The sequence below is a fragment of the Rana temporaria genome, chromosome 5, assembly GCF_905171775.1.
Source record: "Rana temporaria chromosome 5, aRanTem1.1, whole genome shotgun sequence".
Taxonomy (NCBI): Eukaryota; Metazoa; Chordata; class Amphibia; order Anura; family Ranidae; genus Rana; species Rana temporaria.
In genome coordinates this window covers 141,148,664-141,169,671 of record NC_053493.1, presented here as the reverse complement: position 1 = coordinate 141,169,671, position 21,008 = coordinate 141,148,664, and the positions used below count along the sequence as shown (strand labels likewise).

At 39.4% G+C, this 21,008-nt stretch overlaps 1 protein-coding gene across 2 annotated transcripts in view; it reads right to left on the bottom strand.

The window, feature by feature from the left end:
* BMPER (BMP binding endothelial regulator) overlaps window positions 1-21,008 on the bottom strand; it is a 287,717-nt gene that overhangs the window by 263,784 nt on the left and 2,925 nt on the right. For both annotated transcript variants that reach the window (XM_040353187.1, XM_040353185.1), the window contains exon 2: window positions 20,092-20,177. In XM_040353187.1, coding sequence (XP_040209121.1) covers window positions 20,092-20,177 — 86 coding nt within the window. The remainder of the gene's footprint in view (window positions 1-20,091; window positions 20,178-21,008) is intronic.

Genomic DNA, 21,008 nt, shown 5'->3' with positions numbered 1-21,008 from the left:
CGGGATTTCAGTCCGCTGGTTAGACGTACTAACCAGCGGACATGTCCGACGGACAGGTTTCCAGCGGACAAGTTTCTTAGCATGCTAAGAAACTTTTGTCCGCTGGAAACCTGTCCGCTAGGCCAGGAAACCTGTCCGCTAGGCCGTACACACGACCGAACATGTCCGATGAAACTGGTCCGCGGACCAGTTTCATCGGACATGTTCGGTCGTGTGTACGAGGCCTTATACGCCGGAAAATATGGTCGTTTTTATTTTGGACTAAAGAATGATTAGCCCTTACAATATGTTGTAGTGATCTGAGAGTGGGAGTGCTTGAGTAGTTTATCCAAAAACAATGGGCAGAAAATCTGACACTACTCAGTCCACAAAAATATTCTTTGTTGGGAGCCAACAACAGGGCAGAAGGCAATTCTGGCAGATCAACAGATATTGTTCTGTACTTGCAGGGTCTTTAAATGTTTAAAACATGGGGAAATGTGTAAATGTAAAGCAGAGAAAAGCTACACATTTTATTTTTAAATTATCTTTCATAAATGTGGTAATTTTTAGTCAATGGTAACCACTTCCCATCTACCAGGAACCACAAATATGATTGCAAGTAATCACCAGAAACAATTTACCACCCACAAGTTCAACCTACCACCAGAACCTGGTCGATTGTGAAGTCAAAACTGGGCAATAAATGACAACTTCAATACAGTTTATTGAAAGATCTAAAACTGAAAAACAAACTACAGGCATACCCCGCTTTAAGTACATTCACTTTACATACACTCGCGAGTAAGGACATACCTGTGAGTGTTTGTAAAGTGGCTCTCAAGCTAAAGCTGCAGGTGAGTAATCTTTGCACGGATAGTTAAGATTCCCCGATACTTGGAAACACACTCCCTGCCCCCCCCACTACAGTCCCTGACACCCCTACTATAGCCCCTGACACCCCCACTACAGCCCCTAACGCCCCAGAAGTGAAAAAAGGTATTGCTTCACTTTAAGTACATTTTAGTTTTACATACATGCTCTGGTCCCATTGTGTACTTAAAAGTGCTGTACGCCTGTACAGCAATATTGGATTTCTTGAGGTCTATCTAAACCAGCATTTTATTTCTTCAACTGCTTGTCAATTTAACATAAAATAGAACTAAAAGTTTAATTGCACTATCAATATGCCACATGTATGACCAGCTAAAAAAAAACAAAATTTTCCTTTTTTTTTTTTTTTTTTAATGTCTCCATTAGAAAAGTTTCTGCCATTAGATATTTTTTACTGTATTTTAAAATTTTAGAAAAAGCAACATCAATCAAGTTTTTGTTCTAAATGGTAAAAAGAAAAAAGAAAAGAAAATCCTTAAATATAAGAATTAGTCTCACATATCGTGTTCCTAAATAAACTTTATAACATACAGCTATACCCTATTTCCGAGGCATTGAAAGATACATATATAACTTTATAAATGGAAGATGGCAAAGGCGGTTCTATTACAGCCAATAAATACTAGCACTTTTTTTTAAAGTGAGTGCATTAACCTTAGAGCTTTCACGTAACACTTCATACAATCAGTTGCATGTTTTTCTTTGGACTCTAATATAGGTGACTGCATACAAAAGCATTTCACAATCAGCATGCAGAACACTGAAATCTGTGTCGGCTTGCCAAGTATTGTTATGTCATCTTCTACTTGTAACGCTGTTGAAATACGTTGCATGTTCAGCTATTTTAAGGCCCAATGTAGCAAGACATAATTAGAAGGCAATAAAGTGAAAGTACGCACTTATGAACTGTGTTTCAACCTTAGGGGAAAGGAGGTAAATGTTTCATCTAAAAGTAGCTACATGTTGTAATGATATGTTTGCTAGGTAAAAGGAGTAACATGGTGCTAATATCTAGTGACTGACATCTAATAGTGAAGATAAAGTCAGATCATGGGCAATAGAATGTAACTGTATTTGACCTTACCAAAGGATATTTTACAATATTCTTCATTATGACATCACTATAATTGGAAATGGAATGCACTACTGACAGTAGTAAACCAGGTTAAAAAAAAAAAGATCTCCCTGCAGGTAATGTACTTATGTGCTAGTATACACAGCATACTAGCACATTAATAAAAAAAAAGTATCTAAAGAAAATGTATCCCTTCAGTTGTGCACTGTCACCGTTGAAAGGAATTCCATCTTCACCAGTTTTTCCTTCCGGGTTCACGACAAATTGAATGGCCTAACAACGATGATGTCACTCCCGTGCATGGTTGTGGGAGTCACGGTCATGGCACAGCTCTCTTAATGAACAGCATATTAAGTGTGCTGTCCATTGAGAGCGCAGTGTGCACCCGCCAGTCACTGGCTGCTACACATGTGAATATCTCCTAAATGGTGCACGTATTATACTTTACTACCGTAAAATTATTTTTTTTTGAGCAACAGTGGGACTTCCTAAAACAGAACTTCACTATAAAAAGTGAAGTCCTACTCTGGCAAGCCACAATGAAGATATTTGCCAGCACACCACGGGTCGTAGTTGAGTACAAACATTTTTTTTTATTGAAACATAATCACATCACAAACAAGAGAGTTCCATTTTTCGGAGTCACGCAGGACCCCTTTGCCCCTGACTAATTCCTCTTTATGCTTCTTTATGCTTTATTCTCTTTTAATCAAAAAAATTGTGATCAGCTACTAGTCACAAGTAGATTCTCCAACATTTTGAAAAACCTCTTTTGCAGTAATTGATTCCAATGAATAAACCACATCTTTGCACAATCCAATTGTTACTGGTACATAGTGTGACTTTTTTGGCCATACTATTAGGGGTAAAAGGAGTGCACTTATTTCTGCACTCCCGAGGCTCAGATTTAGCTGACAGCGGGCTAAAGCCTGAGCCAGCCACTCACACCCCCTCCATAGCCCAGTGCTCCACTGAGCTCCACTGAGCACTGGAGGTGCAGAGCAAAGCAGACTAAGAACTAAAATCATGTGCTCGGACTGATGCTGCAGCCATACAGGTGAGTATGCATGTTTTTTTATTGCTCACACTCATCCTCTTTAAAATAATGTTCAATAAGTTTGTATTAAAAGCTTGCAAGTACAAAAATGAACAACAGTTACGTTCACAACTGGTTATAATGTCATATAATAAGGGCCGGGACAAGGGGTGAGCAGAAGGGACGGCTGCCCTGGGCGCAATGGTTTATTGCAGGGATGGGGGCACCCTGTGCTGAGTTCCTTCTGTTACAAGGCTTACAGGAGTAGTGATAGCAGCATCACTACTCTTAGTGGTGAGAAGAGAGCCGAGAGGAAGTGTGGGTTGTGCACCCCCTAAGCTGATCCCCTAAGCTCTCACATCATGAACAGGAAGGGGGGGAACAGTTTGGCAACCATTCCTCGGGCACTGGGTGACCTTGTAGGGGAATGGGATAGATGGAATGGGAAGGTGGAAGGGATGGGGAAGAAAATGAAACTAGGAAATCAGAACAAGCATTTACCAGTCATTTTATAAAATTTTAACTAGTATTGGAGTTTAAAGTTTATGTAATGACTGGTACATGCTTGTCCTGAATTCTTAGTTGTTCTTTAAAATAAAGGAAGGCTGTTCTTTGAGTGTTTTGCCCACCATTGGTTTACACATATGTATAAATTGTACGGAAGCACGTACAATTACATGCAGAGTTCCTCAAGGATCACCCCTGTCGCCCGTGCTCTACAACATCTACCTCCGCCCACTCCTCAAAATCATCAGCAAACAGGACCTGCTCTATCACTCGTATGCTGATGACACTCAACTCTATCTTCGCATCACCGGAAAAAAGACATATTGCCTCTTACTGATCGATAATTGGATGACGGAGAGCTCCCTCAAACTTAATGGATCCAAAACAGAACTTCTCTTTCTCCATACAAACCAAAAGAAAGACTCTAGGACAATAGCCACCATGCTTGGACAAACCATCGCCCCAAGCGCTAAAGTCAAAAGCCTCTGAGTAATCTTTGATTCGGACATGACCATGGACGCACAAATAGGGTCCAGCGGATCACACCATCTTCTCCGCCTGCTATGTAGACTTATCCCCTTCATCACGGAAGAGGACACAGCAATAGTAGTTGAACCCTTAATTAATTCTCGACTCAACTACGCAAACTCCATCTACCTTGGACTACCCAAATACCAGATTTTGTGTTTACAAGTCGTCCAGAATACAGCAGCCAGACTGATAACGGGAAAAAAACCTTGGGAATCAATCACCCAGTCCCTGAGGTCCCTTCATTGGCTAACCGTAAAGGATCAGGTTACATTCAAGACCCTCTGCCTCACTCACAAATGCACACAAGGAAAAGCCCTGCAATACCTATGCGAGAAAATAAAACACTACAACCCTAGTCGCACCCTTTGGTCAACTAATCAGAACCTGCATCCCCAAGACCCGCTACAAGTCTAAATGAGAACGAAGATTTGCAGTCCAAGGACCATGGCTGTGGAACGTGCTACCAACAAACATCCGCATGGAAGAAAACCACCACGTCTTCAGGAAAACATTTAAGACCCACCTCTTCTGAGGGATCAGGATGACACTGGATGCAAAGCGCCTTGAGGCGATTTAGTTTGCATTTGTAGCACTATACAAGTTACTCACTCACTCTATATATACACACAATATATATACATACATATATATATATAAACAGTATATATATATATATATATATATATATATATATATATATATATACACACACAGAGAGATAGTATAACGTGCCAGAGATATGCCCAGACATCATAATCCTTAAATCAGCATCATAAGGTTTTTAACACTGGCAGACCAAACAGTCTACATTCACCGTCCATGCAATGATAGCCTTATCTTTTCAGACATTACATGGACAGCGAATATAGACTGTTTGGTCTGCTTCTGTATCAAAGATATGAAAATCCATCTTATCTTCTTTTAGATAAGATGGATTTTGAAATCTTGCATACAGAAGCAGACTTTTCATGTTTTATTAAATCATAAATCACAAATTATTTTAGAAAGCAGCACATTATTTAGACATCTTGCGAAATATGTCACATTACCTACTTAACATCAACCATATTAATTTGGCAGAAAATTATTGCCCTCAAAAATAACTACAGAAGTATCCGTGTTTCACATAGAATGCTAGAGCCTATAAAAGTTACTTGATTGTTATACTTATTGCACTATAGCGCTGAGCGGGTGAACATTTGTCAAGTTGTTATTCTTATTACAATAAAAATGATTGTGCCAGAAAGTAGAATGCTAGGCAATATTCCAGTCTTTGTATTGCTATTTATGTGGTCACTGGGACAGGAAATGAATGGAAATCACTCCAAAGGAAAGGTACAAAACGGTAAAAGCCTGAGAGCGGTTCTAACTCATGGTCATGTTACTAAAAGTTTTTAGACAGTAGTTTTTGTTATTGTCAGTGGAGTATCCTCTCACTGTCCCAGTGAGTGCTGCCACTAGGTTAACAAGGGAAACACGGGTCACAATTAAATATTCTAATCCTCCCTCGTGTTTTCCAACATAAAAGAAAACAAGTTTTAGACTAGAATTTCCCTTTAAACTATCCATAGTCCATTTTGTGCTAAACCCCAACAGCTGTATATTAGGGGTAATAACAATCAGCCTAAAATTGTGTTTTTTGTTACAATATGTTCCGGGAATTAAGCCTTTCTGTCATTGTTACAGGTATTAGGGGGGCTGGGTATTGTCATATGCAGCGAGTCCTCAGAAATTGACCAGCATGCTGGTGAATTATCACAAGAACCCAATCCAGACATGGGTAACAACCATAATCAGCATACACACATACTAATATTCCAGTGCTGCACTAAGATGCCAAGAAATCGCACCCAAGTTGACTTGTTAACTGGAACAGGTTCCTTGCTTGGTGGAAAAAGGGGAAGAATAAGAGAGCATACCTTGGGAAGTTGAAACAAGGCTGTGAGATAAATATCCCAGCCTGCAATACCATCAATCGCCACTAGAGGGGATTTACCAAAATTTAGGTGGATGGTCACACACAGACAAATAAAGGTTTTCCATACAATCTGGTGTACTCAAAGGCCTCTTACACACGGTACAATTGATGGCCAACCGAGCGTCTGATTTTTGTCAAAAGGGTGTGTGCCAGGATCTTGTCTTGCATACAAACGTTACACAATTGTCGTGCCACAAACACAAAGTGACGTACTACAAGGAATTTCAGCTCTTGAGGGCCACACTTTGGGCCCCTTTTGCTAATTTCATGTTTGGTGAGCATTGATTCCAAGCATGCGTGTTTGTACTTTCGACTTTTCTGTGACAGATTTGTGCACTGACCATATGAAAATCAGACGTGGAGCCGATGTCCGTCAAAAACTTACTAACCTGCCATCCAACATTTGTTGGCCGAAAATTGGAAAACAATTGTCTAAAGGAGTGTACCAACGGTATGAATTTAGGACAACAGTCTGTCAACAGACAATTCCCCTTCCAACAATCGAACCGTGTGCTTGAGGCTTTAAGTCATTTCCATAGGTTTCTAAGATTCCCCAAGCTACCCTGTGATCTGCAATTCTGGTGCACCTCCACCGTTTCCATTGCCCACATATGCCAGACATATAGTTGATTGAATGAAAGACTTGTATAGCGCTACACATGCGAACTGAATCGCCTCTAGGCACTTTTGGCTGTTGCGGTCATTTAACCCTGTAGGATCTTGACACTCTTGTGACACAGTCGTACACACATATATACTGGGATAATTTGGACAGGATCCAATTAACCTACCAGCATGTCTTTGGCATGTGGGAGGAAGCCCATGCAGACACAGGGAGAACATGCAAACTCCAGGCAGATGGTGTTGTGGTCAGGATTTTAACCAGCGACCCTTTTGCTGATAGGTGAAGGTGCTAACCACTACACCACTGCTGCTAGGCACCAGTTTGTCATTAACACACACAGATTCTAGACAGCCAAGCATACAGGCACTAGTAATTTAATTTTACAAAATCTCTAGGAGCTATGAATTCTTAGTTTAGGACACAGAATGCCATCTATCAATTTTGTATATTTAATATCCCCTGGTGCAGTGATGGCAAACCTTGGCACCCCAGATGTTTTGGAACTTAATTTCCCATGATGCTCATGCATCTGCAATGTAGTAGTAGGCATCATGGGAAATGTAGTTCCAAAACATCTCAGGTTGCCAAGGATCGCCATCACTGCATAGAAATATGTACAAAAGTAAACATTATAAAATGACAAGAAATAAAATGGCATACAGAAATACAGGCTATATAATACAAAATAAAACAATAAAAGTTGAAATAAACTTTATCATTTTATCTTTGTTGGCAGGATAATGCCATAAATTCTGTAATCGTTGTGTTTTTTAGTATGTTTTTGTTTCTCAATTATGCCACTGTTTGCTATGCCAAGCAGACATTATTTAGTCACCTTGCAAATAGCTGATCCCCAAATATGTCGCATCTGGAAGCTCAGCCACTTCATTAGCAATGCAAAATCCCTGGGCATGTCGGCTGCTTCCTTCCCTTGCGTATGCGCACCGCTTAGTCTGGACGTAACTGACGCCTGAGGACGCAATGTCACATCCTTTATTGACCTCAGAAGAGAAAGCTCCACCCATGTATGACTGAGACACATAATTAGCAGTTGCATGACCGTAGATAACAACAACAAAAAGTAGTCAATGGTGATTTCTCTGATTTAAACATATTATTATTATTATTATTATTATTATTATAATACAGGATTTATATAGTGCCATCAGTTTGCGCAGCGCTTTACAACATATGAAACTAATAAAACTATTTATGTTGTAAGATTTGGGCCATTCCATATATAATGATTTTCCATGTAAAAGGTTATGTCTTGGCAAAAAAAAAACACATTCAGTACATGCCTGTCTGCTATACATGTAGATTTCCCCATGTTTTGTCTCATTAAACAGAAAAATACCTGTAGATCCTGTCATAAATCCAGTGATCTCCTAATATCCTGCAGTGAGATGACAACTCTCCATTTGCTGTCATAAAATCACAAGCAGTGTTGTCAGCTCTGCCCAGTTCTCCTTTGCTATATTACAGAAGGCCCCTCCCCAGGTAGGCATTATTCTTATGGACATTTGGAGGCACAGACAGGGTCCGGTGTACAAATTCTGGCCATGGAACTGCAATTGGCGCATTCAACCACCCAAAGAGGAGAACGCCTCTACACCTGTGAAAATGCCAGGTTTTTTTTTTGCATCCTTTTTCACCCATGCATGCGTTTATGCCTAATCTCCTAAATTTCGCCTTTGGGGGCAATGCTGTATCCTGGCCTAGGCCAACAAGGCCCAGGCCTAGGGCAGCACTTTGCAGGGGGGGCAGCACGGAAAGAGTCCCCTCCGGCTTGTGCTACACTGTTAGTGTAACGCAAGCTGCTTCTAATTGTGACTGTCCTATCATCCTGGACCACAAACCTTCCTCATTGTGCTATATGTTTTCTGCTGCACCATTGGCATGGTTATATCTTCTTAGTCCTCTCTAGGGATGAGCCGAACACCCCCCCCTGTTCGGTTCGCAACAGAACCTTCGAACGGACCGAACGTTCGCGCGAACATTTAGAACCCCATTGACGTCTATGGGACTCGAACGTTCGAATTCAAAAGTGCTCATTTTAAAGCCTAATATGCAAGTTATTGTTGTAAAACGTCTTTGAGAACCCGGGTCTTGCCCCAGGGAACATGTATCAATGGAAAAAAAGTTTTAAAAACTATCGTTTTTTTCAGGACTCCTGAAAAAACGACCGTTTTTAAAACTTTTTTTTCCATTGATAGTGACATGTTCCCTGGGGCAAGACCCGGGTTCTCAAAGACGTTTTCACAGGCATACTATAGACACCCAGCAGGTACAATATTTAAAGGAATTCTTCATTTTTTTAATTATTATTATTTAAGCATCATTAAAATCACTGCTCCTGGATCTTTAGGCGCAAACTACAGAGCACACGGCAAGTACACACCAAGTAGCTCTAGGTGCAAACTACAGAGCACACGGCCAGTACACACCAAGTAGCTTTAGGTGCAAACTACAGAGGACACAGGCAATAAACCACGCAAGAATATTGCAGCTAGCACAATCACCTGCCTGCCAGTAAATTAGGAAGAACTGATCTAGCTAAACTATACAGTGTATAAATATATAACAACACCTGGTATGTATATATATCCTCTACACACTGTAACATTAACTGACTGGCCTGCGTGCCTGCCTGCTCTATCTACCTGCAAAAAATGACACTCTCTCTGTCCTCTCTTAACCACTGCAACACACTACACAAGGCCGACCTGCAGGCAGCCTTTTATAGTGTGGGGCGTGTACTAAACCCCCTGAGCCATAATTGGTCAAAGCCACCCTGGCTTTGGCCAATTATGGCTCTCAATTTTTTGCAAGCTGTGATTGGCCAAGCATGCGGGTCATAGTGCATCCTTGGCCAATCATCAGCCAGCGATGTGAATTATGGTCTGTAAAACGTAACTCGAATTTGGCGCGAACGACCCGTTTTGTTCGTATTTCGACGAACGATCGAACATATGATGTTCGAGTCGAACATGAGTTCGACTCGAATACGAAGCTCATGCCTAGTCCTCTCCATAAAATTATCAGAAATTTGTGCTTAAAGTAGAACTATAGGCAACACTTTTTTTTTTTTTTCATTTTGGATAGAGTAAGGGAGGGTTATAGCACCTGTCAGTTTATTTTTTTACCATCCCTGTCCCATTGCAGAGATATCCCTTCACTTCCTGCTCCATAGCCAAACAGGAAGTGAGAGGAAATCTATGCAAATTAAGGAAATCCAATGCCCCCCCAGGCCCTAAGAAGTAGTGTCCCCACTCGAAAATTTCAGAGCAGGTCTTAAACAGAAATGGGTGTGGCCTTGACAGGAAGGGGAGGGTCATATTTAAATTAGGGGGTGCACGAGTTTAGTCAAGCCTAGGGTAGCACAAAACCTAAATACACTACTGTTTGGGGGACACGTCATGCACGCATGCATGGATAAATGCTGATACAAATAACCATCAGCATGTGCAGGAGTACAAGCATGTACGGCCATTCACTTCTGTCTGTGCCTGGACAAGTCATCCGTGGTTCTCCAGCCACGTGACACCGGGATTTTTACAACAGACCCTGCTCGCGCCTCCAAATGTCCATGTGAATGGGGTCTTTGTAAATATGCCTAGACTGTGCATTGAAGATGATTGACTTCTAAAGTGCATGTAGCAAGTCTACAAGGAAACTGGGTCACTTCTATTCCTGCCATTCCTAGCTGGACTTTTGACTCTAGAAAATACTCAAATACAAGTCAATGAACCATCAAGATAGCAGGTTAACAAAATTTCAAGGTCAGTTTATATTTTCCTATGATTTTGATCACGATATTGGCTCTATTTTTCCATAAATGTCCTGCCAAATTTTACAGTGTTATTTGTTCTACCAGAAAGTGTGGCTAAGTGGATTTTAATTGAAGCTGAGATATATTTGTGCTCCTATCCTCAAGGTGAAAAGAAAGTATGTTTTCATTTTTACCAACATAGTTTCCATGTGTTTATTACTTGGGGACATATTTATAAAGGAATAAATGTGACTTTCACAAATCATTTACTGGTGGTGGATTATCCGCCTAAAACACATGAACCATGATGATTCACCTGCAGTGAATGATAAATTTCATATTTACTGCTTTATAAATATACTCCTAACTACTCTCCGTTAGTGTTGGGCAAGCGGTTCGCCCGAGCATTAGTTCGGCCCAAACATCCCCGTTCGCTGAACACCCGATTTTGCAGGGCGCTCACTGATCAACCCATAATGCACTGCGTGCTGCACAGTGCTTTCTAAGCCCTGATTGGCTGAAGCAATGCACTGGACCACTGGTCAGGTGCAAGGCTTTGCCCAATTAGGGCACAGTGAATAGCTGGTTGTTAAAGTGGATGTAAACCCGATTCATAAAATTTGAGATGAGCACATATAGCTGCAGTATTTTGTTATCTCTTTTCAGTGAGCCAAGTCTTATAGCTCTCTTCTGAACGAACTGGTTCCTCTGTTATCAGCCTGACAACTCCTCACATATTTTTTGACTTTTTAGACAAAAGCAGCCTGAATCTTTTGTCAAAGGAGGTTGCTAACATAGAGTAGCAGATAGTAGCTCCTATTACAAAACAGCTCTGAGAGTCTCTGCCTATGATGAGAGGGGATGTGAGCCTTTCCTCCAATCAGCAATTTTAGCTATCTTGGCTGTATGCCCAGATATCACACTCTGTGTTAACCAGGAAGAGAAAATCTCCTAACAGGATCTCAACTTTCTAAACAGTATATAAATGTGAAGACAGCAGATATACATATAAAACCTATGTAGAGAGATTTGGTTAATCTCTGTGTATCGTCTGAGGTTGTTCACTTCACTGGGTGTATGGAGGGTTTATATCCACTTTAAGGAGTGGGCTGGCAAGCTGGCCGCTGTGATCTTAAAATGGGGGATTCACCAGAATTTCTTTTTTTAAAAGCCAGCAGCTACAAATACTGCAGCTGCTGACTTTGAAAAAATGGACACTTACCTGTCCAGGTCGCCCGCGACATCGGCAGCCAAGGGTGAGCAACTGCTCGGCTCTCGGCTTCCCCCGTCACCATCCTCGGTGAGGTAATCGGGAATTAAAGCGCTGCGGCTTCACTGCCTGGTTCCCAAGTCGCACTGCGCCATTCTCACTGGTCCCCGATGTGTTCTGGGAGCCGTGTGTTTCCCAGAACACAACGGGGGGTGACGCGAAGGGACGGGACTCCCGTGGGAGTCTATACCTGGAAGTGGTGCAAATACCTGTATTATACAGGTATCTGCCCCCCCCCCCTCCCCCTGAAAGGTGCCAAATGTACACCGGAGGGGGGGGGGGGTTCCGAAAAGCGGAGGTTCATTTTTGGGTGAACCTCCGCTTTAACAATTGAAGTCATCAGCTATCAACGGTCTTCCCCGCTGACAGCTGAATGAAAAAAAAAACATGTTGCTTAGCTTTGTGAACAAAAATGGCGTGGGGTCCCCCCAAAATCCATACCAGTCCCCGTACCCTTACCTTGCAGGCGCGCTCCCGAGTCCTGTATTCGGTGTCCATAGCCGCCAACTACAGGAGTCTGCCCCACCCCCCGAGTCATTGGAGTTGATTGACAGCAGCACGAGCCAATGGCTGTGCTGCTATCAATCTATCCAATGAAGAGCCAAGAAGACCGAGCAAAGGAAAAGCGTGTTCGCGAGGCAGGATTTTACAGGGCTGTGGTAAGTAAAACAGGGTGGGCTGGGCAATCATCTGATGTTTTTTCACCTTAATGCATAGGATGCATTAAGGTGAAAAAACATGAACCTTTACAACCCCTTTAAAGCTTTGAGAATTGAGTTTTGAGGTTCCTTATTGCTGAATAGTATGTTTCTTGGAATTGTAAGAATAATTAGCCAGATTCACGTATGCCGGCGTAACTTTGTGCCGGCGTAACGTATGTCATTTACGATACACCGCCGCAAGTTAGAGAGGCAAGTGCAGTATTCACAAAGCACTTGCTCCGTAAGTTGCGGCGGCGTAGCGTAAATGTGCCAGCGTAAGCGCGCCTAATTTAAATTATGAAGAGGTGGGCGTGTTTTATGTAAATAAAGCATGACCCCACGTAAATGACGTTTTGAACGAACGGCGCATGCGCCGTCCGTGGACGTATCCCAGTGCGCATGCTCCAAATTACGCCGCAAAGACTCATTGGTTTCGACGTGAACATAACCTACGCCCAGCCCTATTCTGAATCGACTTACGCAAACGACGTGAAATTCAACGCGGTTCCGACGTCCATACTTAACATTGGCTGCGCCATCTTTTTGGTGGAATATCTTTAGGCCTGAAAACGCCTTACGTAAACGGCGTATCTTTACTGCGATGGGCAAGCGTACGTTCGTGAATAGGCGTATCTCGCTGATTTACGCATTCTAGGCGTAAATCAGCGTACACGCCCCTAGCGGCCGGCGTAAATAGACAGTTAAATACGACGGCGCCGGCGGTCGTATCTTAGCTAGATTTAAGTGTATCTCAATTTGAGAATACACTTAAATATACGACGGCGCAGATTCGGAGTTACGACGGCGTATCTACTGATACGCCGGCGTAACTCTACCTGAATCTGGCTAAATATGTTTTCCCATATACTAATTCTACCCTATAGGCACTGTTTAATGTACACGCTGCGTTTTCAGACCTATGTCACTAGTCCCCAACTTCAGTTTCCAGGAAGCACTATTACTGTAATACAAGCTTAGGAAATAATAAAGTCTGTAATTTCTGCGAGCTTAGTTCTATACAAAGTGCCTATTGCACTGTGTAATCTGGAAAAATACATACTCCCGGAAAGGGCACAATAATGTCCTGCAATGTAGGCAAACCATTTATTATACACTTCCATTGAGTAAGCACACAGCTCCTCTGTACTATGACAGCCTACATACAAAATAATATAGTTCTTCAGTAAGGTTGTTTTCATCCTATCCTTCTAGTTCTTTTTCTCTATACGCAATAATATAAAAGCTTTATTTGTATATGTACGTTGTCAGTATTTTTTAAGTTATTTTAATACCATGTCCTTATTATACATGATATAAACCTCTCATCTGATTACAAGTGTCACATGAATTTCCATTGTCACCGATACATCATTTTTTGATGACGCTGCATTACTGTGCTGTATCAGCATCAGCTGATTAAATAAAAAAAAGTCACATGACTGTGCATGGCAATCAATACAGTCAGACACTTGCATGTCATTAAACTTCCTCTCTTCATCTTTTATCACAACAAAGCTATAGAGCAGAGAAAGTGGTCATTGTCATAGCAGAGTGCTGACACTCTATCAACTTTACTACTGTATCCATTTCTGATGACTTGTATAACACTTTATACTAGTTAATATTAAGTTGCTTTATTGATCAAACAAATCAAATTATGGCAGTCATGCATTCGTTTTATATAAAGTAGCATGGTGTTATAAAGCAATATATATATTTTTTTTAATCAAGAAAATCAGATTTTATCAAATGTATTTTAATAAAATGCTTGTGGAGTAAAAATCTAGGAAATGTTATTTAAGATGTAATAATAATTTTGTTTTTTCAGCATGAAATGGAGTTTAGTTATTTAGCATGAGGCTGCATATTCTGCAATATTTACATTTTTGGTAAACTCATTCAATGAATCCAAGCTGAGATAACATGCACTGCATTGATGCATTTACACAATTTCACACTAAGCATAAGATAAAAAAAAAAGTTCAGGAATATTCCTTTATCCCATTTTTTTGCAAATCTATGTACACTAAAAACTGTATGATTGAATCCGTTCTGATATCGCTGTTTTACTAACCTGACAGCTTATTATTCTAAATAGGAAACCTTCATTTTGTTTCTAAATATTAAAGATTCTAACTAGCAGCAAGAATGAGTCCTTACATTTAAAGAGCACCTGTCATTTCAGATCCATCATGGCAGCGCCTGTAAGCGGGCATCCGCTCACCTGCTGCCGCCACGTCCCCCACCTTGTGTCACTGCCGCGTCACCAGCCTTCCCATTAAAGTGAATGGGACTGTCGGTGAGTCAACAGCGGGTCAGAGGAGGAGCTGCTGCGGGACCGAGATGACAGCTGCTCTTTAAAAATTATCATTTAAATCAAGCCTTTTTACTAGTGATTTAAATCATCATTTAAATCGACTTGATTTAACCGCTTAATCACCGCCCTATAGACGATATACGTCTACAAGGCGGTTCCTTAACTCTGGGAGGACGTCCATGGTCCACGGGAATGTCCTCCGGACCCGGCGCATCACGGATCACGGTAAATCGCCGCTGATAGCGGCGGTTTACCACGTGATCGCTCCGTCCAGTGACGGAGCGATCACTTGTAAACAAACCGGCGTCATGTGATGACGCCGGTTCCTCCCTCCCCTCTCTGTACCGAACGGTACAGTGTGAGAGGAGAGGGGAGAGAGCGGATGCAGCACGAGTGCTGTGGGCTGGATCTGTGACAAATGCAGTCACAGATCCAGCCATCCATCCCTGCTCAGCCATCCCTGCCCCATACAAACAATACTCCATACCCATACTGTGCAATACTCTGCAATACCCCACACTACTCTGCAATACCCCACAATAACCTGCAACGTCGCCTATGGGGATTTTTAAGTAGCGAAGTTTGGCGCCATTCCACGAGCGTGTGCAATTTTGAAGGGTGACATGTTGGGTATCTATTTACTCGGTGTAACTTCATCTTTCATAGTATGCAAAAGAATGAAGAAAAAATACTAAATTTGCTCAATTTTATAACAGAAACAAAGAAAATTACATTTTTTTTACAGAATTTTCAGTCTTTTTTCTCTTATAGCGCAAAAAATAAAAAACCCAACGGTGATTAAATACCACCAAAAGAAAGCTCTATTTGTGTGAAAAAAAGGACGAAAATTTCATTTGGGTACAATGTTGTATGACTAAGTAATTGTCATTCAAATTGTGAGAGCACCGAAAGCTGAAAATTGGTCTGGTTATTAAGTGGGTTTACGTGCCTGGTGGTCAAGTGGTTAAATCAAATCTGTCCTGCTACTTTACTACTGTATCTATTTTTGATGACTTGTATAACACTTTATACTAGTTAAAGTGGATGTAAACCCCAATTTTTTGTATTTCTTTTTTTGATGTTACAATGTACAGTATAAGATTTCCTATCATCTGTGCCCAGTTTTGCCACACAGAGTTAATCCAGCTCTGAGCAATCCTCTTTTATTGTTCAGTGAAATAAAACGGACGTACAGAGAAAAACCTTAGTCCGTTCCGCCCCCTTGCTGTGAGTGACAGGTTATTTACATATCTCATGCACTAGCTTGAGACAGGCATTATTTTTTAATTCCCACCCCCACTTCTTTTCTGAAGTCATGTGGTTACTTTTCTGGATTTTGACTGGATGTTAGTGATCATAGCAGAATTCAGTGTAAGAAATACATAGGAGAAAATGCATGTTGACAAGGGGAGTGTAGATGTGGGCGGAGAGTCTACTGACATCACGACTCCACCCACCGAGCTCCAGACAACAGACCCACCCACAGAATCTGCAGTTTTTCGGGTCTCATAACAGACAGAGGGAAGACATTTGACAGGTAAGGATACATGCAGGAGGCATCTATATCCTTATAGATCAGCACTATGGCAGTAGTTTAGAAAGGATAAGAGTGGGTTTACATCCACTTTAATATTAAGTTGCTTTATTAATCAAACAAATAAAATGATGGCAGTCATGCACTTGTCTATATAAAGTATTCATTACCTATCTTTCAGTGTTTCTGCTGAAATCATAATATTGCCGTGTTAGTGCTTTTAAGTTATATTTGTTTTAAATGTTTGTAAATTATTCATTATTCAATTGCTAAATAAAAATCTCAAACTGAAGACTTTTGTCACTAGCGTTGCCTCTGTGATCCGGGACATTGCAGCTTTTATACTGCAGATTTATAACTGTGGGCACCATCTAATATGGAAATTCTACAGCCCAATAAAAGCCATTACACCCATCATTATACATTCCTGGAATGGCATGCTTTGTAAATTAAATTGAAAAAAAGTCAGAGGAAGAAAATCAACTTCTCCCTCGATAAACAATTATTTTAAGACCCATACAGCCTAAAATGTGAAACCTTTTTTTTTTTTTTTTATGATCTTCTGCAGAACAGACTTTTCCTTAGACCTGCGGAGACGTTGTTCCTGAAAATAATCAGTGTATTGAAATGGTCCTATCACCGCTAGAGACGCAGCTTATATAAAGACACACAGCAAAGCAAACAGCTTAAAGGTAGATTGCGCTACAAAAACTTTATTTACCCCAATCTCCAGATTGTAATCTCTGATCTTTATCACAGGCTAGTACTGTCACGACTGCGCTCATCAAATAGACATACATGATTTACATGAAGGCTAAAAAAACTATATTCAAACCAGACTTTTTAATAACTTCCTACAGCACGGTTCTAGATACCCAAAACATTACAGGTCAGACTGAAACCAATTACATGTCATTAAACCACAGAAACTAAAGAACATTATACAATGAAAAAAAGGCATACTAATAATTACCGTATTAAATTGGAACTGAACTATTAAAATTTACAAGGATATTTTTTTTTATTATTTTTTTTTTTTGCGAAATAAGGCTTACCCCGTGAGAAAGAGATTTATAATATCTTTGATAAGTAGACCCCATTGAGTTATAATAATATAATAAATTATATTATTATTAGTAGTAGTAGTAGTAGTAGTAATAGTACTAGTAGCAGTAGTAGTAATAGTACTAGAAGCAGTAGTAGCAGTAGCTGTAGTAGTAATAGTACTAGTAGCAGTAATGAATGATAAGTAGACCCCATTGAGTTATAATATAATAAATTATATTATTAGTAGTAGTAGTAGTAATATTAGTTGTAGTAGTAGTAATAGTACTAATAGTAGCTGTAGTAGTGGTAGTAGTAAGAGTACTAGTAGCAGTAATGAATGATAAGTAGTAGTAGTAGTAATAGTACTAGTAGCAGTAATGAATGATAAGTAGTAGTAGTAGTAGTAGTAATAGTACTAGTAGCAGTAATGAATGATAAGTAGTAGTAGTAGTAGTAGTAGTAATAATAGTACTAGTAGCAGTAATGAATGATAAGTAGACCCCATTGAGTTGTAATAATATAATACGTGATATTATTATTATTATTATTATTATTATTATGTAGTAGTAGTAGTAGTAGTAGTAGTAGTAGTAGTAGTAGTAGTAGTAGTATTAGTAGTAGCAGTAGTAATGAATGATAAGTAGTAGTAGTAGTAATAGTACTAGTAGCAGTAATGAATGATAAGTAGTAGTAGTAGTAATAATAGTACTAGTAGCAGTAATGAATGATAAGTAGACCCCATTGAGTTATAATAATATAATAAATGATATTATTATTATTATTATTATTAGTAGTAGTAGTAGTAGTAGTAGTAGTAGTAGTAGTAGTAGTAGTAGTAATAGTATTAGGAGCAGTAATGAATGATAAGTAGTAGTAGTAATAGTACTAGTAGCAGTAATGAATGATAAGTAGTAGTAGTAGTAATAGTACTAGTAGCAGTAATGAATGATAAGTAGTAGTAGTAGTAATAGTAATAGTAGCAGTAATGAATGATAAGTAGTAGTAGTAATAGTACTAGTAGCAGTAATGAATGATAAGTAGTAGTAGTAATAGTACTAGTAGCAGTAATGAATGATAAGTAGTAGTAGTAGTAATAGTACTAGTAGCAGTAATGAATGATAAGTAGTAGTAGTAATAGTACTAGTAGCAGTAATGAATGATAAGTAGTAGTAGTAGTAATAGTACTAGTAGCAGTAATGAATGATAAGTAGTAGTAGTAATAGTACTAGTAGCAGTAATGAATGATAAGTAGACCCCATTGAGTTAAAATTTACTAAATGATATTAGTAGTAGGAGCGGTAGTAGTAATAGTACTAGTAGCAGTAATCAAAATAGGAATAATAATAACAATACATATTGATGTAATACTTATAAAATAATAATAATTAATACGAATATTACACACTTATTTGCCCACGTGACATGATGGCATGTACAGTACATACTTTTGTGATTACAAAGACCATGTTAGCCACCAGACTCTATAAAGAAAAGTTTGTGTAACAAACAGAACATTTCAACCTTCTGAGATCACCACCAGCACATAATAGTCTGGTACTTGCCACACATATAATAATAATAATAATAATAATAATAATAATGATGATAATAATAATAATAATAATAATAATAATAATAATAATAATAATAATAATAACAATAAATAATAAATACTAATACACTAAATACGAATACACACGTGTTGCCCACGTGACATGATGGTATGTACAGAAAACGTACTTTTGTGAATACAAAGACCATGATAGCCACTAGACTGCATAAAAAAAAAGGCATTCATATAACAAACAGAACATTTCGACCTTCTGAGATCACCATCAGCAAATAATAGTCTGGTGCTTGGCCACACACATAATCATGATGATAATAATAGCATTAATAATAATAGTAATAATTAATAATAAATACTAATAATACACAATTTTTGCCCACGTGACATGATGGTATGTACAGAAAACATACTTTTGTGAATACAAAGACCACGTTAGCCACCAGACTGCATAAAGAAAGACATTCATATAACAAAGATCACCATTAGCAAATAATAGTCTGGTACTTGCCACACACTTATTAATAATGCTGATAACAGTATTAATAATAGTAATAATAAATACTAGTGTTAGTGTTCTCTGAGTTGGAAAAAAATAAAGAAAATAAAATAATAAATACTAATAGTACAGTGTTTGCCCGCGTGACATGGTGGCACGTACAGAAAACATGTATTTGTGATTACCAAAACCACGTTGGCCACCGGACTGCATAAAGAAAGACATTCATATAACAAAGATCACCATCAGCAAATAATAGTCTGGTACTTGCCACACACTTATTAATAATGATGATAAGAGTATTAATAATAGTAATAATTAATAATAAATACTAATAGTACAGTGTTTGCCCACGTGACATGGTGGCACGTACAGAAAACATACTTTTGTGAATACAAAGACCACGTTAGCCACCAGACTGCATAAAGAAAGACATTCATATAAGATCACCAAAAAGATCAGCAAATAATAGTCTGGTACTTGCCACACACTTATTAATAATGACGATAACAGTATTAATAATATTAATAATAAATAATAAATACTAGTGTTAGTGTTCTCTGAGTTGGAAAAAAATAAAATAATAAATACTAATATTACAGTGTTTGCCCACGTGACATGGTGGCACGTACATGTATTTGTGATTACCAAAACCACGTTGGCCACCGGACTGTATAAAGAAAGGCGCTCACGTTACACTTAACAAACAGGACATTTCAACCTTCTGAGACCACCAGCAAATAATAGTCTGGCACTTACCAGACACACACAAGAAATACATGGATTGTCAGTGATGAATGGAATTTGAAGAGCTTCTCCTTCGTTTTCACAACTGGCCACAGTGCCTTGCAGAAGAAACCAAAATGATAGGAATTACTACATGACTAACAGCGGCAGATCTTACAATTACTGTGATTTTTTAGCCTATAGCATGGGGTTGGAGGGATGGAGGCATGAGGGGTAGCAATGGGGACTTGACTCTCACTTGTACAAAGCTCAGGTTTTACAGCACATGTGATTGATGTTTATGTGAAACTTGTAGACAGGGTTAGCAGTCTACAATCTGCCACAGTGAATCAGCCACCACTTAAACAGTGAGTCTCCAAAACCAAGTGATATAGTTTAACCGGTTCATAATGTAATGAGCATGGCGTTAGCGTTAGACGTTGATATATGACCCAGTGACACAGTAGACACCGTAACCTTTTTTTTTTTTTTTTTTATAAATTGCTTTCAGCACTTAGCAACCCAAGAGGCACCTACAGCTCCCTGTGCCAAGCTGACTGATCTACAGCAACTTCCAATGACTAGAAAAGAAAATCTGGTCTAGTTATTACATGTTTGCTGTCATCTATCTTTAAACAGGCATGTGATGTAGATAGGAAGAGATAGGGTCTTTGGGACAAAGGTGATCTCCTAACATGAGCCTATGTTATCTGTCACCATTTACCTTCCATCACTAGCTCATTTTTCACAAGGTTGTACCCTTAACGTGCTCTCTATTCCTCCTCCCTCTGATCATCTTAGTATTTATCTACGTTTAGGATCACTTTTTTTTTTTGTGTGTGAAACTGAACACTGCTTGCCTTTAATAGACTTCAACTTTAAAGTTTTTCTTTGGGTTTAATGTACCAGGTGTCAGTGAAATATGTCCTACCAGGGACTGCAGCCCTCAC